This window comes from Typopeltis vanoorti, chromosome 16, assembly GCF_054136105.1.
Source record: "Typopeltis vanoorti isolate ZY-2024b chromosome 16, IOZ_Tvanoo_1.0, whole genome shotgun sequence".
NCBI classification, from domain to species: Eukaryota; Metazoa; Arthropoda; class Arachnida; order Uropygi; family Thelyphonidae; genus Typopeltis; species Typopeltis vanoorti.
In genome coordinates this window covers 94,846,415-94,862,358 of record NC_143564.1, presented here as the reverse complement: position 1 = coordinate 94,862,358, position 15,944 = coordinate 94,846,415, and the positions used below count along the sequence as shown (strand labels likewise).

General features: G+C 34.4%; 1 protein-coding gene across 1 annotated transcript in view; it reads left to right on the top strand.

The window, feature by feature from the left end:
- Nucleotides 1-15,944, top strand: part of Vdup1 (arrestin family protein Vdup1) — a 34,583-nt gene that overhangs the window by 14,676 nt on the left and 3,963 nt on the right. The window contains exons 2-3 of the mRNA XM_090406446.1: nucleotides 3,556-3,666; nucleotides 4,004-4,022. Coding sequence (XP_090262572.1) covers nucleotides 3,556-3,666; nucleotides 4,004-4,022 — 130 coding nt within the window. The remainder of the gene's footprint in view (nucleotides 1-3,555; nucleotides 3,667-4,003; nucleotides 4,023-15,944) is intronic.

Genomic DNA, 15,944 nt, shown 5'->3' with positions numbered 1-15,944 from the left:
ATCGTAATTTTAAATTTCGGCAATACGCCGCTTTAGACACACAAATTCTGCAACACACCGCAACTCATTTTGATGGGGTTAATAGTAAGTATTTAACATATTGCATTTAGTAAAATTTAACTTGTTACATTTAAATTTTTCAAAATTTTTGTCATTTTTGGGTTGGGGGCCCGTAAGTTAGCCACAGGCGCTTCTTACCCTCGTTACTGTACTGTATGTAATAATAATATTTCACTGTTCCAGATGTGTACTAGTAAACTTTAAAAAAAAAAAAAAAAAAAAACCTACCTTCTGAAGTGTTTAAATCCGAATATGCGGCATACATTTGATAGGCACTCATTGAGTGTAGTAAATTTAATTTGCGATGTCTACTATCTGCATAAACGTAGAACTGCATTCCATTCTTCAGTTTCTCTAAGAACTGCTGAGCTTAGAGTGTGTGTGCTTGAGGATGCAATTTTCGGATCATTTTGCCTACCAGGTGTAAAAATGGTCTTATAATGAAATCATGGCAATAATCATTGGAATTCTACTACTGCAGCGAGCAAGAGTCGTCAAGGATTATGGAAGCCTGCAAGGAATGTGGCTTGTAGTTACGGTGCATTTTATCATTTAGTAAAGGATGAAACTAGTTCACTGCGATCACAACATACCTGACCGTATATAAACTACAATTCTTAGCCTCAGCTAGCATTAAAAGCATTTCATTAACAGTCTAAACAGACTTTTTAAATTTATTCTGGAGAAACAAGCGGTGCTTTTTTTTTTTAATTTCTTTAATATACATATTCTAAAGTGTGACTGGTGTTGATATACTCCTTAATAACGTGATTTATTTATAAATCGACTGTTTTCTCCTTCAATAACTTCAAATAGAATTTTATGTAAAGTCAAAACATTTCCTAAATTTTTGACCCCCAAAAGTTAGGGAAGAGATATTCTTTTGTCCCTTTTTCTTCTTGACTGACCCTTCCTTTCACGTGAATTACGATCGTGTCCAACGACTACACCATTGCTTGATAAAGAAATTCTGTTAGTTGCTTTTAAGGTGCGCAATTGAAGTTCATTCTCTCAACGATGAAGGTCTGCGGTAGTTGCGACCTAATTGATTTAGACCCAGGGAAGATTGCGGTAACACACAGTGTTTAGTTCTTATCACAGCAAGCGCGAGGTCAAATAATTTGTAATTAGAGACAACTGTTTCTTTTTTTTATTGCCCACACAGATTCGTTGAGTGCAATTTCGTTTGGTTAAAACATTAAGAAAAATGATACTGGAAATCTGAAGTGAAAATATCAGTTTACGAACAAACTCGTGTCTTCAGTTATTAAAGAAATCATAAGCTATCATTTGATGATTTAGAGTACAATTTTACATGTTTTGAAGAAAAACTGCGCTGACAAAAATAAATTCTATTTTTGTCACCTCAAAATCAAACTCATTACCTTATTTGACTGGTGCCATAAAAGCCTGTTGGGAGCAGCTTTTGTCTCCCTAAGTAACATCTCGCAGAATCTCAAAGTACGTAAAACATTTAATTATAAATGTAAAGTGTCAACTGTTTATTCAATTAAAATCCGATGTCTTATTCTTTTGAAATAATTTTAAATCTCAGAAAAGTATTACTTCATGGAAAACTTATATTGACCTGTTTCTATATACACTTTCAAATAGTCAAAAAATAAATCAAATAAATCCACAACTGGGCTTTTGATACACCGAACTTCCATCACTTTCCTAGAAGTTCTCATAAAAACAGCAAAAATCTCCTCCCCTGCCTTCAAGGTGAAATCTCGCGTTCAGATGATGAATGATTGCGATTATTTTTTCTCTCTCCCAATCATCTACGTAGACTGGTTTTCCCCGCATTGCTTGTTCTTGAAGAAAGTTTCATGACTTGCACACGGAACCATCTGTTCAATGACTGCAAAAGAAAAAGGTGGGTAAGAGTCTTCATAGAAAATAATTTTGCCAAGACCATTATCTACCTACGAACGTGGAGTTAAAGGATCCTTTTTTTGATCTGGCTTTTTTTTTTATTACTGTGAAGTCTACTAACCTTTGCTTATATTATGTTGGTTTTCTATGAGGACATGCAGCCAAATAATACGAATGAAAAACTTGTCAAAATTAATAAACTTTAGAACTGTTTCAATAATTGGTTAATGTAATAATGCAGAAAGAAAAAAAATCGCACTCATTTGATAACTGCATTAATAAGTTTTGGATGAGAGATTTCAGTTTATTTTATGTGTAAGGAATTCTATTTTGACTCTAAAATTTCTTATTTAACATGGTTTCTTACGTCCTCTGTCCAAAATGAAACCGAACTTTTCGAAAATAGAAGAAACTAGTGGCTCCACCTATTTTATCTTTTTGTTGTTGAAAGCGGAAACCTTCATTAGTGTTGTGTGAATTGTTTATGACATTTATTTCATTAGAAGCCGAGTTATAATGTCAAGAGTAATAGTGTGTTCGTCACGATATTCATGCCGTAGACGACGAATTCTCGCTATCCATCGCATCAAAACTTCGACATAAAACTCACCATTGACCATTTGGCCAGGCGGAACGAATTCTTTGTGGATAATGCCCTTGGAATCGTAGAAACAAATCAGCATTGTCTTTACTTTTGACTTCTCCAAGCGACTTTTTTTCGGATGCCCCTCTTCTGGTGGTCTCCACTCAGCACTGGCCTTTGTTTCGGGCTCATACTCAAAACACCACGTTTCGTCACCAGTAACGATCGTTTCAAGTAATTTTGAGTCCTTGCGAGCGGTTTTGATGAGGTCCTTGCAGTGTTCAATTCGACACATTTTTTGGTCGTCGGTCAACTTGCGGGGAACAAATCGCGAATTCAATTTACGAAGGCCTAAACTCTCGGTCAAAATGTTGTGCACAGTTGACTTTGGAATCCCCAATTCATCTTCAATCAATCTCACGGACAATTTCGGGTTTTCTTTGATGAAATTACGCACTTTTTTGGTTGTTAATTTCACTCAGTCCAGTTTTTGGACTGCCCGGCTTTTCGTCGTCCTCAAGCGTCTCACAACCACTTTGAAATCGCTTAAACCACTCGTAAACGTGAGTACGGGATAAGCATTCATTACCGTATGCTTTTTGAAGCATTTGATGCGTTTCGATAAAACTTTTACCAAGTTTAACACAACAGTCTATCGCAGCTCTCTGTTTGAAACTCATTTTCCGACCGTTCGTCAAAATACTGTCACTCTTGGCACTATAACTCGGCTTCTAATGAAACAAATGTCATAAACAGTTGACACAACACTAATGAAGTTTGCCGTTTTCGAAAACAAAAGATACAACAGGTGACGCCACTTTTTTTCTTCTATTTCCGAAAGTTCGGTTTCTTTTTGAACAGAGGGTGTAATATTAAGCGATGGAATTCCCTTGATTCATTATTTTGAAGTGATATTGTGTAATAATATCACTTACCGAAGATAACTTTATGGCAATTTCATTGTCATAATGGAAATTTTTTTCCTCGTAGCAATAGTGACTTTTTATACTTAATGAGTACCTTTTTCATTACAGGACTTTATTTTCACATAGTTGGTGAAGGAGTTGTTCGTCTATCAGACAAGGGAAGTGGCAGCAGTTATAATGACAAGGAGAATTACATAGATTTTCGGATGAAACTTTTGGGTGAAAGCCAACCAAGAGGAGGTAAGATTGACTTTAGGAGGACATTGTTTTTAAAACCATCTAACGATCATACATATTGTTTTATAGATTTTATTTTTTTTACCAAATGAAAATTTTACTGCTTTAGTGTCTCCTTCTACCTTGCGAAAATATCAGACAAATAGTAAACATTTTATTCACTGCGCAAGTGTGACGCTAACTTCACTTAATAAGCAGCAAGTGTGACGCCAACAATCCATCGCCACTTTAAATAGACTGTTTGTATGAAGTGTGAAAGGTTTGGGTGGAATGTTGAAAAATGTTTGTGCTGACGTTCGTTGATCTCCGTTTCTGCAAGCACATATTAATCAAGGGGGGTTAGATTCTGGTGGAACTAATACCCCACTAAATCTTTTCCCCTTGTTTGCTTTCTGAATGTCTTTGTTATTAGTTATTATTGCACGATGCGTAGGCCGTATGATATGCAATTCATTCGATGCGAGCTCAGGTGGGATTACTGCTTAGTATACGTCAGCGACCTATGATTAGTATTTGACGTGAATACCAACCACGCACGCATTAAGAAATGGTTTATTCTGGATGTTTTGAAGACTCCCTGAAAGTGTAATAAACAGTATTTATACAAAATAAATTTAGAACCAGCACTGACGTCATAGATTTGATCTGATCTATAAATCAGATGACGTCATTAATCATTTTTTGTAAATGTCGAATTTGGAAGACTTATTTTTAAATATTAAAGTAGAATATTCCAGTTGCTTCGATGTTGTAGTTTCACGGATAGTAATATAATCAACAGCAGAAACGGAAAGACAACTTTCTTTATCATAAAAACATTACATACTGTTCCACCCAAAGTACATGGTCACTTTTCTTTAAAAGAAAAGGGTGGAGAAAACGTGTATTTTCGATCCTTGTGCGAGGAACTGTAGCCATTAAAAAAAATGAAAGGAAGTGAATGCTTATAAGACAGCACAGGTCAAACAGGATAAGACCTTGATGTGACATGAAAGAAACTAAATTGAGAAGAAATATATCACTTGTCGTCCCACTAGAAGCTACTTTCAAGTTACCTTTAGGAGTAAAATTTCATATCCACCTACAGAACCTTTTTTGAAATCATTTACAGAATAGCTAAGATTGTAAAGTCATAACCTGTTCTAAAAAAAAGATTCAGTGAATAGCAGTAGAAACTTGAGCAAACTGTCAATTAATTATTTTTATTTTTCCGTCGATTATGATGACCTGAGTGGATGTATTTTGTTTATTTTTTCTACATTAATACAAAGAATAGGCTATTTCCTGTTCTTTGGCATTTCCGGATGAATAAAACACTTCCTGAATCACTACTGAATATTCCATGGAGTGAAAATGATGGTGATTGCCTGCAAATATAACTTCCTTCTGAATTCACTCGCGTTGCTGGCAACATTTCCGTATTTTTTTTTTTTTTTTTTTTTTTTTCAGTTGACAAAGTGCATTATTTTATGATTTGACTGACCGTGACCATGGAACAAAAATGAAAACAACAATAAAAATAAGATAACAAGAAGTACCCCCCCCATCACCCTTCCTCCCACACTCATTACGAAGAGGTAGTTGAAAGACGTATGAACTGATGCAGCTCTAACGGACACCTCCGTTGGTCGTTAACCAAGATTCGGTTGAAAACTTTTGCATGCACAACTGTAGAGCTATGGGTTTAACTGATATCGCTTTATTCGTTCTTCATCCAAGAAATAACGATAAATCGGCGTATTATATGAATGATGGCAATGTCTGCAGTTATGTTGTAATTACTAATAAATATATGAATACTAAAAATATTTTTGGAACGTTGAAATATTCAAATACTGTTTTATCATTCATATGTAGTTTTATTCTACTTATGAATAGGGTTCGAGAAATGAATCTCTAGATTCAGAATGTTGGCAAATTTTGAGATTTAGTTTCTTGAAATAAGTAATGCCTCAGTTAAGAAGAATAAAGTAGTCGCAATGAATTATTCCCACGTTTTGTCGTATATACGTATCAACTTCACAGTAGACTGGTATCTCATGTCATTCAACAATAAATGTTATATCATCAGGCCCTAATGGAGAGAAATAACTGTTGAATAAAACTCTAGGAAAGCATCCACCCCTCCCTTCAATTAAAGGAAATATCTACTTTCGTCATTACCAAATCAAGAGGCCTTACTTTTAGTGGGCCTCTTAGGTATATCGACAATAAAAGTGTATGCAATCAGAAATGACCTACTGAATTCGCTTATTTGAATATCGTTCATGGAATTTATAAAATTCTTAGCTTAGTAGGGTTAGTTGATCGATGCAAGAGAGAGATTATGAAGCCGACTGGGGGTGAAGAAAGTTTGGTTTTAAAAAGAGGCAAATATATTGTGTAGAGTGAAGAATTGTGGGAAGGGTTTTAAAAGAGAGGTTGGAAAATAGTTAAAATCGGAAATATACTATAAGAAATGTAGGAAGTCTGATTCAATCTGCCTCTACACTTTCTTTAAATCTACAGTTCTTCACTTTGACTTGATTTTTATTCAAACTCACGCCATCATTCCACTGGCTCCACAGAGATCTTAAGTCAGCAAACTAATCTTAAAACATGTTTAATACTTAGCTAAACGCGTTTTATATATTCTTTAAATTATATTAAAATAACTGGATTGGGTATAGAAACTTCGATTATCTTTCCATCAATACAAACGAATTATTTGTGGGTATTTTGACCCATTTTGAATTTCCATCATATTCTGCTTCCCTGCATCAAATTTAATAAAATATTCCATTCAAATATACAGCTAGAGATCAGTACAAATTATAAAATGCAATTTTTGAGATGGGGACGAAATTCCTTCTCATAAACAAAGCAAAAAAAGAAACTTTGTTCATTTCTCAGATACTCGTAGACTTGCATTGCTATCCTATTGAGTTTCAGCTTTTCACCCCATTGTTCTTTGTTGCTATCGGAAGAACAATGGATTTTGTGTTGCTCTACGACTCACTTTTCCCTGACGATCCTGCTTACAACTCACCGAACAAGTTATAAGGTGGAACTTATGAGAAGTTAATGACTTTATGAGAAAAACAGTTTTTTGTAAGAAATCACTGAAGCGTATTATGTGTGGAATGTAGGCATGGTTATCTTGGAGGTGACAAAAATGCTTTCTTTTGTTCTCTTTTTACCTCCCTTATCCTATCTCATTATTTTGTTATTTTTCTCTTCGCATAACTGTCAGTTTTTTTTTTTTTAAATATTACACACCTTCCCGTTTGAAAAATTCAGTTAGGTAAAAACCCAAGAAAGAAAAATCCATTAGCTGCATTTTTCTTTACCTCAATGGATGCTCACTTTCTTAGAAAAGCATAATCGGTATTGATGAAGCCAGTGAGAGAAATTAACGGAGAAAAGAAAGAGTAGCATCAAGATTTCTTTTTTCAGAATCGCAGAACAACAAAAAAGTAATCTAAATTTTTCGTTGAAAAAGTCATTTTGTTTTTTTTTTATTATGCAGTGAAATAGCGCGAGATTCTAATGTTCACTACATTATATAACGTAGAGAATGCATTTGATTTCGAACCCATCTTGCTTTCTAATTGCTAAACCTGCTAAAAGCATCTAAAATTTAAAATAATTATATTTTAAATTATTATATATTAATTATAATTTAAAATAATTCACCGGCAGATTAATATTTTATTTTTTACTTAAAAAAACATAAATATACCCAAGCATTTATTTGAAAACGAATAATGTTACTTCAATTGGCAAAATCCCCCCCAATCATAGAATCCTTTTTCTATAAAAGGAACCAAAATCATCCCAAAATTATTTTGTAATGACAGGATGAGCAGTTGGCCACCACCCTTTTGAGGTCCGACGGATTATTCTCCTCCATTTCATTTGCCTGTATTCTCCGACAATCTTCCATATGAAGTATTTCCCCAACTTCAGCTATTCAATACGAATATCAGGAGGTTTTTTTTTGTCTCTTAACTCTTTGCCTGCACGTGACATTGCTGTGCTCTAGTTCTGCAGTCCTCCTGTGCGATAATGAATATAGTTTGTTTAAATACAATACTTATGATCGGAACTATTTATTTAAAAATCAAAATGATAGACGTTTTTGTTGTTAATCTTCATTTGCATCTCACTAATTTTATATATTTTTATTTATGCTCTATTCCATATGAATTACTGAAATTTTAAAATAAATACCTTTTTTTTTTATTTTTTTATACATCAACCGAAAGCTATTTTTTACATTAGACATGTATTAAAAATCTCGTCCTTCTCGGTGATATTAGTTTTCTAATTTACGTATGATAATACAAAAATAGCTTTAGAAATTCTCTACGCTGGATTTGATTTGCTTAATACTATCGACAGTAAAACTGCCTTTCATTTAATGTTACTGAATAAGATGGCGATTTATAACTTAAAATGGCAGGCATTAAAGTTAACAGTGAAATAAATCTTTTACGCAGGGGAAACTCATCGGGAATTGCAGATGAGCTACGTTTGTGAATCGGAAACGCGTGATGAGCCATTTTGTGACACCGATGTTCCTATAGTTGTTTTGTTCTTATTAAAAAGGTTATCTTTTTCATATTATCTGTCTTTTGGACAAATGTGATCTTTATATCCCTGTTAGAGGGCTCTTTATTATCAATTTTTAGTAATGCCTCAAGAAATGGTTCGTTCACATAAACTATATGACTTAAATACAGCACATATTTTTCTTTTCAATTTTGATAAGCGGTTCTAATTAAACCAGATTTTTGGAGAATACTTTGATCGTTTCTAAAATGAGAAACAATCCAGAGAATGATCTTTAGATCATTCTCTGGAATGCGTTTGTTGAGATTTTGTAAATTTGGAACAGCCTCTAAAGAAAATCTGCATTTGTACAATGCAGATTTTCTTTAGAGGCTGTTCCAAACAAGAAAATTGCCTCCAAAAATGGCACTTGCATTTATTCTAATGTTATTGTATGATAAAAAGAAACCTTGCAGTTCACTGGAAACAATTTTTAACTGCGGGTCAACTACATGCATGACTCAGGATATATGAAGTGAACCAGCCGGTTTTTGGACTAAAACAAAAATCGGTAGACAGTGTACGCCCCGTATAAATAACTTGATTAAACATCGGAGGATTAACCCAAAGTTCCTGTCTAGTTTTTTCCGTAGAAGGGGCGTTAGGTAGGTGTAACTAGAAGTTCTTCGAGCGCCGTGGAAGTATCAGGGACCTTTTTGGTGTCAGCAAACGAATGAATCTAGTGACCCAATGATGCGTTAGCGTCAGAACAGGTTCGTCTGGTTTCCGATATGTTTGTTTCTTGACTCATTTTGTCGTTCTATTTTTATTATTATTTTTTTTTTAAGTGCTCACTTTCAAGCAAGAGAAACTGCGTGTTGGCAGAAACATTGAGGGTGGGGGGAGTACTGACTGTTTTAGAATGTCACAAAAAAAAAAAAGAATTCCAGGTAATGTTACTGTCTACGTTCGGCTTTAGCGAAACGTTACTGGAATTAAAACATTTGCACAATGGATTTTTTTTTATTACTAAGTATAGAGTGGCTAACGAAAGCGAACTAAACTTCATTCCACGTCGATCTTAATCTTCTTCTGAACATTTTTCCTGAAATCAAAGACCCGTTTGCTAACCTTTCATATCCTATTTTTGTTTGCAACTACACCATCTTAGATTAGCTCTGCTTGCATATTCATGAATGCTAATAATGCCAAATTATTTACTAATTATATTAGTTTTTAATATAATTATGCATTTGATGCTACTTGTTCACTCCCTAATTTTTTTTTTTTCTACTATTCCTCTTTCTCTGATCGTCACTGCCTAAATATAGCATATCGTCGTACCTCGTTTCGTCTTTCAATAACGCCACCGGTTTCGTAAGTGGTGTTATCTCCATATCTATTTACTTTATAATCCATTAAACTGTACTACAGTATCATTAAAAATATATCATTATGAGTATTCTATTTTTAGATCAGTTAAATGAGAAGCAAGCGACTCGCGCTAATTGGATAAATTTCATTTCCAGTTTTGGAAATTCGAATATATTTTGAAAATGCAGTTTCAATATTTCTCTTTTGCATTTTGAAGATCGTGACTATTTCGGGAAGACTCATCGAAAATATTGCATGTAATTTAATGATTTTGGAGTATATGGAACCTAATAATTAAACTATCTTTAATTTTAACGTTAATATTCGTTTTATTTTCTGATTAGTTTCGAGACCTTAATGATCAAACTTAAAATTTCAAGGGCATCCTTAAAAGTACATATTAGAAACAGAAATAAGAATTAAAATGATTGTTTTTAATTCTTATATTTCTGTTTCTAATTTGTTGAGCCTCCGTAGCTTGTCAGTATAGACGAAGCATTTCAATGTTTTCCATTTCTAATATGTTATTGACTTATTGAATCTTTTTCGCTAATGAATTTTAAAAGAAATTTCAATAGATTTTCATATTTTGAGAACATGATATGATAGCAAAATATTTAATTGCATTCACTAGCTTTAAAAAATGTTTACATTCTTGCTAACAGAGGATCCTGTTAGCAAGAATGTAATGTCGTGTTCGGGCAGAATTAGCTGCAACTTTTCTCTTTAAAATAATCTCGATATCTCCAGCCGTTAAGATAATTAAACTCAAGATTAAAGCCGTTATAATCTTTATAATGGAGTCGCAATCAATAGACTCGCTGCGCAACATTCTCTACCTACCAGAGGGTTTCTTGCACTGCTTAAGGACGCAAGTTATTCACCTCAGTTCATTGTTCTTGTGTTGGTACCCGATTAATCTTAACATGGCATTCTTTCTATTATGGTATTCGCTATTGATCCACGTAGTTTACTTCTGCCAAGGCTTATTTCTTGGCCTCCATCTCCAGTTTCTTTACTCTATCATAGCCAAGTGATTGATAGATAGATACCACTCAACTCGGTTGGATAAATTTTGCTTTCTTAGATTATTGAATTTATTTGCTTGGCTGCCCTTCAATGGAAACTACTTAAAATGATTCTCTCTCTCTCTCCCCACAGAGTATACTATTGGTTTTGTACGCGATTGAACAAGAGCGTTTGACAATAGTAAAACGCATACTACCTCTTTCTCTCGTTCCACTTTCGCAATTTTTCATATCAGGCTTCGTCTTTCCGCAAGTTCTGTCAGTCATGAAAGCAGGAAGTTGCCAAGTCAATTACACGTTCTTGTGCCATACTTAAATATCCTTTTTTTTTTTCTTTGCATATTCTTCATAACTTCTGGGATTACACTTCCCACTACTTTCACTTATGTCAAACACCTTCATTTTCACGTTTCTCTTCGTGGTTGGCATGTGCAGAATCATTCAGTCAGAGCGCGTGAGGTGTCAAGAAGTAACCACTTCGGTTACATCGATTTTGATAGTAGAATCTGAAGTTAAATGATACAACTGGAAACGATATACTCTGAAATTTCGGTTTCTTTCGACTTTTTCTTATCATAGATATTGGGCGATCTGTTCTCTAAAAGAATCCAGTCTTAAAGATTCTTAGAAAGATAACTTTTTATTTTTGATATAGCCTATGGAACATCACCACCACTTATTTTATCGTTGTACCAAATAATCACATGAATATATCGAATACTTCGGACAGGGAGGTGCTCGAGCAGTTCATGTACAAATCTGATGCTTCCTATATATAATATATGAACTGCTCAGGCACATCTATGCCCTAAGCATTCGATATATTAATGATGAGATTAGGACACAGAGGTGCCTAAACAATTCATGTACAAATCTGATGCTTCCTTATAAATTTAACAAAATTCTCAGAACACAACCGCTTGCAAATCTAAAATTAGTTTTGCAATTTGGAATATAAATTTGTGGGAAGAAAATATCAAATTATAGGCTTTGCACGTGTGTATCTAAGGTTTGATTTAGTAAGTGTATTATCTCTATTAACTGAGTAGAATTCATTAGTAAGACAAAGAAATGAAAATGATAAAGTGCATTCGGAAGATTTCTTCATATTACGTTTCGTTCTAAATGCATCTTTTATACTATCGAAGCTTTTCTTTCCCTCGTGGCAGAGCTGTGAATTACGTTATGGCCTATGATCTGAACACTTACAACAAACTCGTGAATTCCTTTTTTTTTTTTTTTTTTATAGCGCTACTTCTGAAGACAAGTTATTACTGAAAACACAGAGTTGATTTCTTCTTAGCCTTTTATAACCTGTAACTCGCCCTTCAAGGATACTTAGTGGGATGGTCGAGGAAGAGGAGGTAACTGTTCTGCTCGACTATATTTCGCAAACATTGTCGGAATTTATGTGCGTGTCGTACAATCCGAAGTGTACTTTTATGTACAATGTCCATGAACATGTTTTCTTTCTTTTGGTGTTTCTTTTTTCCACCCCGATGACCTTGCTTTCAGTGTTATGTGACCTTGAAGCAATGGATTCTTCTACTGAACAAAAAAAAACACAATCATCTTCCGAAGTCTCCCTCTGTGCTGCAATGCATTTTCAATTTTGTACTGTACTACTGATGAAATGCACGTTGTTGGTTCTACTGTATCACTCGTGGGATGAGAAATATGCAACTCTGGCTGTGTAGGCTATAATGAAGAACAGAACTAGAGATGAGGTTTTATCTTTTTTTTCGCTGTGTATTTCGGATGTTATTTCGAAAGTATGTTTGAAAGTGAAATACATAATGTTTCTCTAATATTCATTGGTGGACGTATCGAATAGTTTTTTTTTATCAAGATAAAATGCATCAATAGAAAATGATTTTTTAAATCTTTAAACGTATACTAAAATTCTACTTTCTCTCGAAGTTAGATAATGCAGTTCTTTAATACAACTCTAAACTTCAGAGGCTTCTAGATTTATATCAAATTAGCGATTTGGATGGGTGGAAGAGAAAGAATTTATCTGCATTTAAACTTCAACATTTTTAGATTTAATTTACAAGTCTTTAAGAAAATAGTCGATGAGTGAAGAACAATTTTAATTGGCTTTTTCTCATTAGTGATAATTCAATCGGCTACTAATCTTTCAAGGTAATTCTTTCAAGTTCTTTTCTTTGTGAAGAGCAACCTGCTAGAAATTGTATGTCAAGTGAAAGATGCAAACTCCCGCTATCTTCTAATGGCCGTGATATCGATTGTGAACCAAGCGTTTGTTGCCTTAGAGAAATAGTTGACTGTCATATCGTTTCACACCACCTTTGATGAAATAGCCGTAACGCTAATCTTCAGTACTAAATTTAATTCACTCCACACAATTTGGGATCAGCGTGTTTGTGCATACATTGAATACATGAGTATTCACTCAGGTATAAAACACTTACAATGATTTAAGAGAAACGATTGTTTACAATGATAATTTTCTGGACAGTAAATGTGTAACTTCGAATTTACTGTTAACTAAATTCTATCGGCGAGTGAAGATGTTTCACCTTCAGTGCGTTTAAACCTGCAGAATTAAATTCAGTTAGAATATGCTGGCAGCAATAAGCTACATTACAGTAAACTGAATGGATCGTTATGCCTTGAGAGCTGTAAAGTGAATTTGCAGATGTAAATGAGTGCTGTGTAGCTTGGGAAAGTAGTAAACTGTGTGTGTGTGTGAGAGAGAGAGACAGACGTGAAAGCAACCATAATTTGAAAAAAAAAAAAATATATACAAAATCGATACCGAGAGAGGCTGCAGCAATACACTATTAATATAGGTAATGCAAAACTTCCTAATTCTACTCAGCTAGTTCGATTATTATGAATTAGTTTCTCCCCTAAAAGAGATGAATATTTATGAAACCACCAAAGGCACGCAAATATTGTGCAAAGCAATAATAAAGTACAGGTGTCAGTTACTCTTCGGCAAATACCAATTATCACGCAATTTGGGAAACGACTGCTTCAGTGTAGTAATTATTTATACAAACTAAATTTTTACGAGTTCTCGAGGACATAGACCATACTTAAAAGCTACTTCTGTGTCTTTGGAATGTTTCTAGTGAGGAATATGAGGTATTACCAGAAGGTTTGACCAATTTTATGAACATATTAAGAAAGTTCAATTTATTGCCCCAAAAAGTGACCGTTTGTAGCATCATGGCTCAATAATTTTATAATAGTCACGTAACTGGACCTCGTGCAAACTTAAAGCTCTTAAAAGGCTTTGTTCCTTCTGTGGATCTGTCTAGATGCGTACGTTCTCAGACTGGCTTGCCTGTTTGCGGAGGAAACACCAGTTGGGTGAGAGTAACTAGTCTTTTGTTAAATATTAGAAAGATCTTTGTACCCAACACGGGATTCGATCTAAAAAAAATTCGATAAACTGAACAACACATAGATTGATATTCATTTTGAATAGAAAGTTAGGCCTAACATTAATGTACAGAAATCTAGCAAAAATAGAAACGTAAAAGTTTCTTGCATTTCTCCATGTAATATTCTAATCTTATCCCCCCCCCCCCCCCTCAAATGTGTTCACAGAAACCTTAGCATCAAAAGATGCATATCAGTGTTAAGGTTTTGAACAATTCATTAAACGTTAGATCTCAGCTCATTTTTTGCCTCCAATTAATATTTTTATGTCAAATAGGCCTTGTAACTTGAATACATTCAGTTATTTGGTGCATATATTCTTACCACTTCGAATTATATTTCGCATCATAGTAAAAATTGAAAATAATTTCCAGCAATAATTGAATTTTGCTACGATGTTGTTTTACATGAGCAAATCCAGTGGCGTCAAATAACACATTTTATGTCAGACACTGTTGAATGCTACAACAGCGTTAGCAACCAGTTTCATTGTTGTTGCTTAGGCAACCATTGCCTAGGTTTCCACTTGGTAACGTCATCATAACTGTTCATTTCTCAGCAGCTATCTTTTCCCCCGCATTCTCCCAAGGCAAGCAGATAATACAGCATGTATTCACGACAACCTAATCAAGAATTTCCGCCGTTAAGCATCTCCCAAACAGTGACCTCTTTTGTGTTATTTGCTGATGGCTAACCTTTCCAGTATTCTAGCATGCATCTTTTGTATCGATTAGAGATATTTTAAGAAGCAAAGCATCCGTATCCCATTAACCTTCATGAACATATTTTGTTACCATTAAGAACGTCAGGGGACTTTCCCCAGTCGTTATATTCCCTGCCTACCGTACCACTGACTTCGGTACGTAGATGGTCAGTCATTTTCTCGCACAGTTTTGCTGCTGCGGCTTTCGGTTCTCGTGTCGAACAAGATGCTGACATCTTAACTGTACAAGAGACTTGTTGGGGGAAGTTGACAACCTTCTTGATGTTTTAAGCCTTTTGTTTCGTGGCGAGTAAAAGAATTTAAATGCAAAAGAGGCTGCGAGAGAAAAAAATTAATGTTTCTATTAACATTCGCTATGAAAAGAAAAAAAAAATCAAAAATTTTATATTCTTATAGTCTTTTCACGCATAATACATTACAAGTTATGTATTTTTCACTGGTAATGTTTTGGTTAGTAAAGCGGTTGCCACTAGCTGATCGACTTATGTGATCTGTGTTTCACTGTTAAACAGCTAAATATTGTTGTAATTTGGGCTACAAGTAGATGCGTTGGTTTTGTAAGTAGGTTGTCTGTGCAGCCGTTCTACAGGTCATTCGCCGGGGAGGGGGGGGGATGTAATACTTTCTGTTTGTGTACGTATGAGTAACTGCTGTTATGTTTTCGAGGTTTGGGAAAAGAAAAATATGCTAAATTGTTTTATGAATTTTTTCTATAAACTTTTAGGAAGAATTAAAGTTTTGATTCATGTTAAAAGGTTGAGAGTGAACTAAGTGATTACAAGTTTTTTGATATTATTATAGCAAGCAATTCTCATTTATTTGATATTGCTCTGAAACAGGATCGATCCTGTTTTAGATTCTTGGGTTATGAGCAAAGACTTGTTTTACTTCGCTTATTGCATGCAACCTGTTGGTTGCTCTACTTAGTCTCTGCTACTATCTCCTTCGTTCTCTTTCATCAGACCCAAGTATTATTAATCACACTTAGGTTCACATAAGCGGGTATTCGCATGACAGTAGACTTCCATCGCATTGTGGTTGAGCCGTATTAGAATCCATTTCTTTAAGACGAAAGATAAAGGTCAAACATGCACAGTGATTTAACATTTATTAGAAGTTAACATAATTAACCCTTCTTAGACGCATGCGTGTATCCTCTCATCGTTCTTGTTGATTTATTCGGTGAA